The sequence below is a fragment of the Mandrillus leucophaeus genome, unplaced genomic scaffold, assembly GCF_000951045.1.
Source record: "Mandrillus leucophaeus isolate KB7577 unplaced genomic scaffold, Mleu.le_1.0 Scaffold244, whole genome shotgun sequence".
Lineage (NCBI taxonomy): Eukaryota > Metazoa > Chordata > Mammalia > Primates > Cercopithecidae > Mandrillus > Mandrillus leucophaeus.
In genome coordinates, this window is record NW_012102521.1 from 687,973 (window position 1) to 697,381 (window position 9,409).

The following is a 9,409-nucleotide window of genomic DNA, read 5'->3' on the forward strand; positions in this document are numbered from 1 at the left end:
TGAGCGGCACTTCCAAACATCAGACTTCGCAGGGCTGACTTGACGGCTACCGGCAAGCAAGTCCCTACTGTGGTTCCCGTGGGGCAGTCAGGATTCTCAGGGAAGTGGGTTCCAGGCAGGCTACCTGGCCCAGTCTCACTGTGGCCCCCGGAGGCCCAGCAAGGGGTGACTAGTGGGCACAGTGCCTTGGAGTGGGAGGAGGAGAAACCCTAAAGTGAGGCCCACGCCCCACGGCCGAGTGGCTCTCTGGAGCCAGCCCTGGCCCCATTGTGCCCCAAGAAGGCCTGACTGACCAGGGCCTAGGGCTCCTGCGGGGTTGCCAGCACCACAGGGTCAGTGCAGGCTGTCATCAGGCAGTCCAGCCACCCTGAGGGCAGGTGCTGGCGAAGGAGCCTGTCCGCCTCCCTCCATCACCTGTGCTGGGGCCACTGGCAGTCACAGGAGAGCAGAACAGGCCCAAGGTAGGCGCCAGCCATCAAACCCTTGCAGAAAGCGTGTCCACGCCCATCCTTAAGCTGAGCCTGGAGCCTGGCCACCAGCAGTGAGAAGAGAGGGGAGGCCTGGGGCCCTGGCTCCCCTAGCATCCTGTTTCCACGGAACCATGGCCCAGCATCTGCCCCTCCCAGGACCCCCCACTAACTGGGAAGGGTCAGCCCCTGCCCTTTGCACTCTACGCCCAAGACATGCGGGCTCCTTGATCTCTCTATGCTCAAGCAAGTCTTGCCAGAACTAAGAAAATCTGCCCCAACCTATGATCCCAGCTGGTGCAGACGGACCCAGGCTGTGATAGGCCCTATTCTAATCCTCCCAACAACCCTGCACTCCATTCCACGAATCGGGACAATGCGCTGGGACAGCAAACATTCCAGAGGTGTCCAGGGACACATGGTGAATCCGTGTCCACTGGAGAGTACCCACTAGGATGGAGGAGGCCCAGGAGAGTGGGTGCTCGCAGGAGGCCCTCCGACCCGGGCCAGCAGTCCTGGTAGGCTTCCAGGGGGAGGTGGAGCTGAGCCTCCTGCAGATGGGCGGAGCTGAGGGAGGCAAGCCTGGGGCAGTCAGGGTCAAGGCTCCAGGACTGCCAGGGCAGGAAGCCACACAGGATGTTATGGAGAAGCAGGACAGCAGCAAGGGTGTACAGCTGGGCCTGGTCACTCTGCCAAGCCCCTCGCCCAGCAGCTGCCTCCCCGCAGTGGCCAGTTTTCTCCACAGCCACGCCGGGAGAAGTGCCGGGGGCTGACCATAAGCTTCCCCAGGAACTGCTAACGCCAGCTTCTCCCACTGCCTGCATGTGTCGGGCTGGCCAGGCTCTGTCCCAGGACTTCCCTCCCACCAGGACCCTGTTCTCATTTCCACCACAGGACCAGGGGGCCCTACTTAGCCTCCAGCCTCCTGGGCACCCCCTGGTCCTTACTGCAGCTGCGCTGGTGTCATTCTCCGTCCTGTGGGGTGAGCTCCAGCATGGCCGTGCGTGCTCAGCTGGGCCGTGCCAGGCCCGTCTCCACTGGCCTCAGACACAGCAAGGCTGGACACCCACCCAGGATCAGAGCTCTGGCGTGGGAAGAAGGGCGATGGAGCAGATGATGAGCCAATCAGACCTGGAGACGCACCAGGCAAGGAGTTCAGCACTGCCCCTGGGAGACAGAGGGACCCCCGGTACAGGAGCCACATGGTCCTCACCTCACACCCCAGGGAGGTCGTCCAGCCAGGGCCAGGGAAGAGGCAGCTGACTGCTGGGCGCGGGTTCTGCTCTGGCTACCACACTGCCTGTGGGGCTGGAATGGGGGCTCCCAGAAAGGGGCCGGACTCCAGCCCCTGGAGGACAGGGTATCAGACAGGGTATCACAGCGGTAGGTGAACCCCAGGGCCAGGCTGGCACAGCGCAGGGGCAGGGTGAGGGTCCCAGGTCATGGCTCAGCCTGACGGGCCTTGCTGTGTAAGCTGCTCTCAGAGAAGGAGGTGGCTGGTCTCTTTCTTCCCTTGTGGAGATGCAGCCAGACAGGGGCCAGAGACCCAATGAATTAATTATGGAGGGAAGGCAGCCTTGCCCTGAACAGCACGGCTCTGGATGAGGCGGTGGCTCCAGCTGCTGCAGGGCCCTGAAGGCACACTGCCCACCTCTGCTGAACCCACCCAGCTGCAGGAGGCTCAGCCCCACCTGCCCTGGAAGCCTTCCAGGACTGCCAGGCATGGGGATCTCCTGTACGCACCCACTCTTCTGGGCCTCTCCCCTCTGACTGGGCACTCCTGGGGCAGGGATGGCAGAGGGGGCTTCTGGGCCCTGGCCAGCTGCTCCCTGGGCACCTGTGGGCCCTCCGCTGGCTTCAGATCCCTCTAAGCTGGTGCCCTCCCACCTGCCTGTGGGTGGTGACACTGGGCTGGGACGCATAAGTCCTCCCCAAACTGGCCCCAGGGCACAATCAACACCCAGTGAGCCTTTCATTACTTGGCTCTTAACTATTCAGCGCTGACTGGGAAGGCCTCACGCCCCATCCCTGCCCCCACCCCGCCCCACGCCATGGGAGCACAACAGAAAGGGCCTAGGAGTGGGCAGGGAGGAGACACTAAGCACACAGGGAGGAGACCACCCCTGGAAGCCCCCAGCCCACAGCAGAGAGAAAGAGAGAGAAAGAAGGCTTCCCTGGGGTGGGAGAGCCCAGGCTATTCTTCCAAGGGCAGGAGGAAGGGAGGGAAGGAGGAAGGAAGGGGGAGCTACCCACCACCCCGGCCAGCCCCGGGCCAGCTCCTGGCCAGATCCACTGGCATCACAGCACTTAATTTGCACCCAGCCCAGGAGGTGAGGCCTGCCTGTCTGCTCCCTCTAGGCCCAAGGTCACAGTGAAGTGACGTAGGGGATACAGGGCAGTCGGGTGCCCCGCTGGTGGGGGATGAAGACTTGGCCAAGCCCCCTCAAGCTCCAAGCTCTTTCACTAGGCGGGGTCTAAAAGCCCCTCATGAGTGCCCCACCAGCCACATCCATTCTGTATCCTCTAAGAAAGCAAAGCAAAGGAAAGAAAGGGGAGGGGAGGGCAGGGGCAGGTCCTGAGGGCTGCAGGCTCCCGGGTCCTGGGTGAGTTTGTGGGTCAGCTCTCAGAGGTGTGAACACAGCCTTGGAGGGGCACCCAGATGCAGACTCTGGTCTCAGACCAGCCCCCACCTTGTTGGTATCCCCCAGTCAGGTAGCCATCCCCCTGGCGTGGACCATCCCATGGCAAAGGGGTTGCAGGGAGGGAGTGTCCCTGTGGCCTCTGTTGGGGGTACACACCAGCACAGGGGCTGAGCAGCCCTAGCCACCAGCTCTAGATGCTTCGGTGGAGTTCAGATGTTGAAGCCCGAATCCCCAGTACGTGTAACGTGACCTTATTTAGAAATAGGGTCGTTGTAGATGTGATTAGAAAAATGAGATGACCCTGGAGTAGGGCAGGCACCTCATCGGATGCGACAGGTGTCCTTATAAAAAGAAGGAATTTGGATACAAACACATGCACAGGGCAAACACCAAGGGGTTGAGAGCAAGGGCCGGGGTGATGTTTCCACCAGCCGTGGACCCCAGAGACAGCCAGCAACCTCCAGAAACGAGGCAAGAGCCGTGGAACGAGTTCTCCCTCATAGCCCTAGAAGGACCCAGCCCTGCCAACGCCTGGATCCTGGACTTTCTGCCTTCAAAACAGTGAGAGAATAAATCTCTGTTGTTTAAGCCACCCACGCTCTGGTACAGGCAAACCTCAGAGATATTGTGGGTTCCATTCCAGACCACTGCAATAAAGTGAGTTTCACAATACGGTGAGTCACATGAATATTTTGGTTTCCTGGTGCGTATAAAAGGATGTTTTCACTGTACTGTAGTCTATTCAGTGTGCAATAGCATCCTGTAAAAAACAATGTACTTACCTTAATTAAAATACACTTCATTGCCAAACAATGCTAACGACCATCTGAGCCTCCAGGGAATCATCATCTTTTGCTGGTGGGGGTCTTGCCTCCGTGCTGATGGCTGCTGTCTGATGGAGGTGGTGGGAGCTGAAGGCTGGGGTGGCTGTGGCAATTTCTTAGGACAGTAGTGAAGCTGGCCTTATCAATTGACTTTTCCTGTAGCATGTGATTCTGTTGACAGCATTGAAACCACAGCAGTACTTCTTTCAACAGTGGAGTCAGTCTTCTCAATCCTTGCCACTGCTCCATCAACTAAGTTTTGATGGAATATTCTAAATCCTTTGTTGTCATTTCAACAGTGTTCCCTCTCTTTGCTCATCCATAAAAAGCAGCTCTTCCTCCCTTCAAGTTTCTTCACGAGACTGCAGCAATTCAGTCACGTCCTCAGGCTCCGCTTCTCATTCTAGTTCTCTTGCTATTTCCACCACATGTGCCGTTCCTGCTTCCCTGAAGTCTTGAACCCCTCAAAGTCATCCGTGCGGGCTGGAATCCATTTCTTCTAAATTCCTGTCAATGTTGATATCTCCACCTCCTCCCATACTTCACGGCTTCTAGAATAGAGAATCCTTTCCAGAAGATTTTCCATTGACTTTGCCCAGATCCATCAGAGGAATCACTGTCTATGGCAGTTACAGCCTTACAAAATGTCTTTCTTAAATAGTAAGACTTGAAAGTCAAAACGACTCCTTGATGCATGGGCTGCCTAATGGATGTTGTGTCAGCAGCCACGAAAACGACATTCATCTCCTGCGAGTCTCCATCAGAGCTCTTGGGCGACCAGGTGCATGTCAATAAGCAGTCATATTTTGAAAGGAATTTTTTTTTTTCTGAGCAGTAGGTATCAACAGTGAGCTTAAAATATTCAGCCAAACATGCTGTAAACAGATGTGCTGTTGTCCAGACTTTGCTGTTCCATTTTCAGAACAGACAGTTGATTTTGCATAAGTCTCAAAGGGCCCTCTGATTTCAGGGAATGGCAAATGAGCACTGGCTTCCACTTAACATCACCCAGCTGCCTTTACTCCTAACAAGAGAGGGGGCCTGTCCTTTGAAGCTTTGAGGCCAGGCATCGACTTCTCCTCTCTAGCTATGAAAGTCCTAGATGGCATCTTCTTCCAATGGAAGGCTGTGTCTTCTACGTTGAAATCTGTTGTTTAGTGCACCCACCTTCGTCGATGATCTGAGCTGGATCTTCTGGAGAACTCGCTGCAGCTTCTCCATCAGCACTTGCCGCCTCACCTTGCACTTTTATATTCTGGGGACACATGTTAAACCTCATGAACCAGCCTCTGCTAGCTTCCAGCTTTCTTCTGCAGCTTCCTCATCTCTCTCAGCTTTCACAGAACTGAGAATCAGGGCCTCGCTGTGGGTGAGGCTTTGGCTTAAGGGAGTGTGATGGCTGCTTCGATGTATTCAGACCACTCGAGCTGTCTCCACATTAGCAATAAGACAGCTGTGTTTTCTTATCAGTGGTGCGTTCACCGGAGCGGCATTTTTAAATTTCCTTATAGAACTTTTCCTTGGCATTCGCAACTTGGCCAACTGGCACCAGATGCCCAGCTCCCAGCTTTCGGCCTGCCTGGGGTCTCCCCATGCCTTCCTCAATGAGGTTAATCACTTCTAGCTTTTGATTTAAAGTGAGAGATGTGGCATAGTTCATGGTTCCACCAGTCACACTAGTAACATCGAAGATCACCGACCACAGATCACCCTCACAGCTACAGTAATGATGAAAATGAGTGCAATGTGGCGAGAATTACCAAAGTGTGACACAAAGATGTGATGTGAGCAACGTGCTGTTAGAACAACAGCTCTGATTGACTTGTTCGACACAGGGCTGCCACAAACCCTCGATCTATAAAAAAGTACAGTATCTGCAACGTGCAATAAAGCAAAGAGGAATAAAACAAAGTGTGCCTACACCTGGTTACAGCAGCCTAGGATACTAATGGCAGAGACGTGGGAAGTGAATAGTGGGTTTGGAGTAGTGCTTTCTGGGATTTGTACCACCAACCCATCCCTTTGTGATTACACAAGTCTTCAGTGACGGATGTGGAAATTGAGGCATGGAGATTGGAAGAGATCAACAACACCCACAAATCCACTGTGGGGCTGAGCCAGAGTCCCTAGCTCCCTTACCCCTGCCCATTCCCTACTCTGGGCCCTGTCCTTCCTTCCAGCTGCAACACAAAAGTTATTCCCACCTTATGGATGGAGGGGCTGAGTCCCAGAGTCACCTGGTGCCTGCACAGAGGGAGGCGGAGCTGGACCCCTGCCGGGAGTGGAGACCTGGACAATGGGCACAAGTGAGGCTCCAGGCAGCATGGGAGACAGCCCAGTGGACGGTGGGCCAAGAAGGTTTCCCGGGGGAGGGTGTTCCGAGGGGCTGGAGGATGGACATGGTTTAGCAAACCCCTCTGGGGCAGAGACAGGAAGGACACGGGTGAGTTGGGAGCTGAGCAGGCAGGCAATGGGCATGGGGGCAGCAGCTGGAGATGGAGGGCTCAGGGCTCACTGTCACTAGGATGCCTCAGCTGGAGAGGAACAGCCAGCAGGATGGCAGGCCAACAGGACAGCAGGACAGCAGTGGCCACACCGCGTGGCCCACCATCTGCTGGATGCCTGGGTAGTACACAGGCTGCCACTCCGCGGTGAATGCCCAAGGCCCTTTTATTCATGTTTGTAATTACAGAATGCAGGGCGCATTATCCACAACTTGCTTCACATGAAAAAGCAGGACCATTTGCTGAAGCCTGCCCACTGCCATCAATGCCCCCGGAATCCTCTCCCGGCTGGCAAATGGAGTCTTTTCTGCTCTTGACAAAGAGGAATGTCCTCAAGGTGAATCTTTTCATTCCTGCTCCTTTCAGGCAGCAATTTTGGCGGCTGACAGCTTCTTCTGTGAGAAATGGCGATTTGATAAAATGCAAAGTGGACGCTATCGAGCTCACAGCTTTTCAGAGGAGCTGGGAGCCATGGCCCTGGGCTTCTCTCCTCCCTCCATCCATCTCCCCTTGCAACTCCAAACCCAGCCTGTGCGTCCTGGAAAGCCAGGAGGAGGACTCCAGCCCCAGCCACCCCAGCAGGCAGCTGCTGACCACTTCGAAGCTACCCTGCCTGACTCCACGAGGCCACGCAGCCTCCCTCACCGGCTGGGCCTGGCTGAGACCCTGGACTCGGAGCGGGAGCAGACCTCAGCCAGTGCCCAGGAACTGCTAGGTGAGGCCTACACTGGGCAGCAACCCGCCCTCACCAGGCACAGGAGCAGGACCTGGGCCTGGGCAGGACTAGGGGGCAGACACCTCTGTCCACAGCACATACAGCCTCTCTCGGGCACCCCAGTGTCCATCAGAGAACCTGGGATCACGCGGGGCCCAGAACACGGCCAGCCAAGCCTCCTCTGAGTCCTCCTGGGAGTGCCCCCACCCTGTACACCGGGCACAAGGCGACCAGAATTTCAGGCCAGGGCTACGGAATGTTGTGGAGTCAGGCGAGTCTTGGGAGCAGGGATGAACACAAGCCTTCCAACCATGCGGCTCTGGGCAAATGATCTCTCAGAACTTCTGTTTTCTCCTCCGTAAAACATGCATGGGTTTGTCTGTCGCTCCCAGCCCAACACATGGCCAGCTCTGCGCTCCAGAAGCAACAGCAGTGGGATGAGGGAATGAAAGAGCAAATGAGTGAATGAGGGGGAGCAGGCAGGGTGAGGGGTGAGAGCCTGGCCTGCCCCTCCCCCACTGCCCCCAGGACAGGATGGAACTAGCCGTGGAAGGCGGATTTGGGAAGACCCAGCTGTGGAGGCCTGGCAAAGGCTCTCCCGGCAGCATCCGCACGGGTGAGGGAGTGTGGATCGTTGTCACTCAGGAATTACTCAGACTGCAGGGTGAGGGATCACAGGCAGGTCTGGGACCCTTCCACGGAGGCGGCTGCCTAATCACTGGGCTGAGGCTGTGGTTTGCTTGCCTGCAGGGGAGCCCTGCCTGCTCTGACTTAAGACCCTGCTTCAGTGCTAATTTTTAACTAGGGGGGTACCCCAGAGGGCCCCACCCACCCCGGAGTCAGAGGCCCAGCCACAGCTCTGTCTCAGCACTTTAGAGGGAACCCAGGAGTTCCGACCCTGATTCCAGGCCAGCTTCCCCAGTACTGTCCCCCACAAGAGTCCTCAGGCGACAGCTCAGCCCAGCCACTCCGGCCCTCCCCACTCCGGACCCTGAGGGTCACCTCTCTGCAAACGAGGCTTTCCCAGGCAGCAGGCCCCTTGCTTTCTGGGGCCCAGTGGCAGCTGCAGAGCAGGGCAGGCTCAGGCTGGGCTGGAAGACCCTGCCCCTCACCTGCTGGAAGGCTGCTCTCCAGAGCAGCTCTGGTCCTTCCAGAAGCCTCCTCCTTCCCACCCAGCAGGCTCTACAGGCCTCCCCCTGCCTCAGGCTGCCCCCACTGCACCACACTCCACTGTGCCACCCGCTTCAAGTGCAGCCCTGCTCGAGGCTGCAGCCGAATGCACCTCCTGGAGGGGCCTGCTGATGCCCCCGTTCCCTTCTTGCTCCTCAAGCCCTCTGCTTCCCTCTGCAGTGGCATCTGCTGCTGGATGTGTGGTGTGTGGTGCGTGGTGCGTGGTGCGTGGTGCGTGGTGCGTGGTGCGCGTGCTGTGCGTGCTGTGCGTGCTGTGTGTACTTCCCATCCAGCTCGGGCACTGCTGTGGGGCTCCAGGCGAAGGATCACTTGTCCAGTCTCCCACATGTGGCTCCAGCAAGTCCCCTGTTTGAGGAAGAACGGCCTGAGAATTCCAGACTCCAAAGCAGGAAACCCTGGGCTTGGGGCTGGGACTCAGGATCACTCACTTCTGGGGGATGAGACTGATCCCAGAGTTTCCACGGAGCTAAGCCTCCACAGTGGGTCAAAGTGGCAGTGGGGGCAGGGAGAGGAGCCAGGCAGGTGTCTCATCCCCCCAAGGGCCTAGAAAAGAGCCCAGGGGCCTGAAGTAGGTGAGACCTTACCAGGTTTGCCCGGGCCCTGGGGGAGGAGGGATTGTGGCTGCCCAGCCAGGACACCTGGCTGATGTCTGGGTATCTAGTGGCTGATGAGTACATCAGTGCATTTCACACTGAACTCCTAGCAAGGTGCGTCCACACAGGGAGAGTCCTCAGGCAGTTGGGACCATGCGCCTGTGGGAGTTGAGAAAGCATTTACCCACTCACTTACTCACTCACCCACTTACTCACTCACCAACCCACTCACTCACTCACTCACCCACCCACTCACCCACTCACTCACCCACTCACTCACTCACCCAATCACTCACCCACTCACCCACTCACCCACCCACTTACTCACCCACTCACCCACTCATTCACCCACTCACTCATTCACCCACTCACTCACCTACTCATCCACTCATTTACCCACTCACTCACCCACTCACTCACCCACTCACTCACTCACCCACTAACTCACCAACTCACTCACCCACTCACCCACC

General features: G+C 57.1%; 1 protein-coding gene across 1 annotated transcript in view; it reads left to right on the plus strand.

The window, feature by feature from the left end:
* Positions 1 to 922: 922 nt before the first annotated feature.
* The window catches only part of LOC105541751, a 15,215-nt gene continuing 6,728 nt past the window's right edge, over positions 923 to 9,409 (plus strand). Inside the window, 3 exon segments of the mRNA XM_011982914.1 lie at positions 923 to 1,135; positions 6,804 to 7,152; positions 7,681 to 7,768. Of these exon segments, the coding sequence (XP_011838304.1) occupies positions 923 to 1,135; positions 6,804 to 7,152; positions 7,681 to 7,768 (650 nt within the window).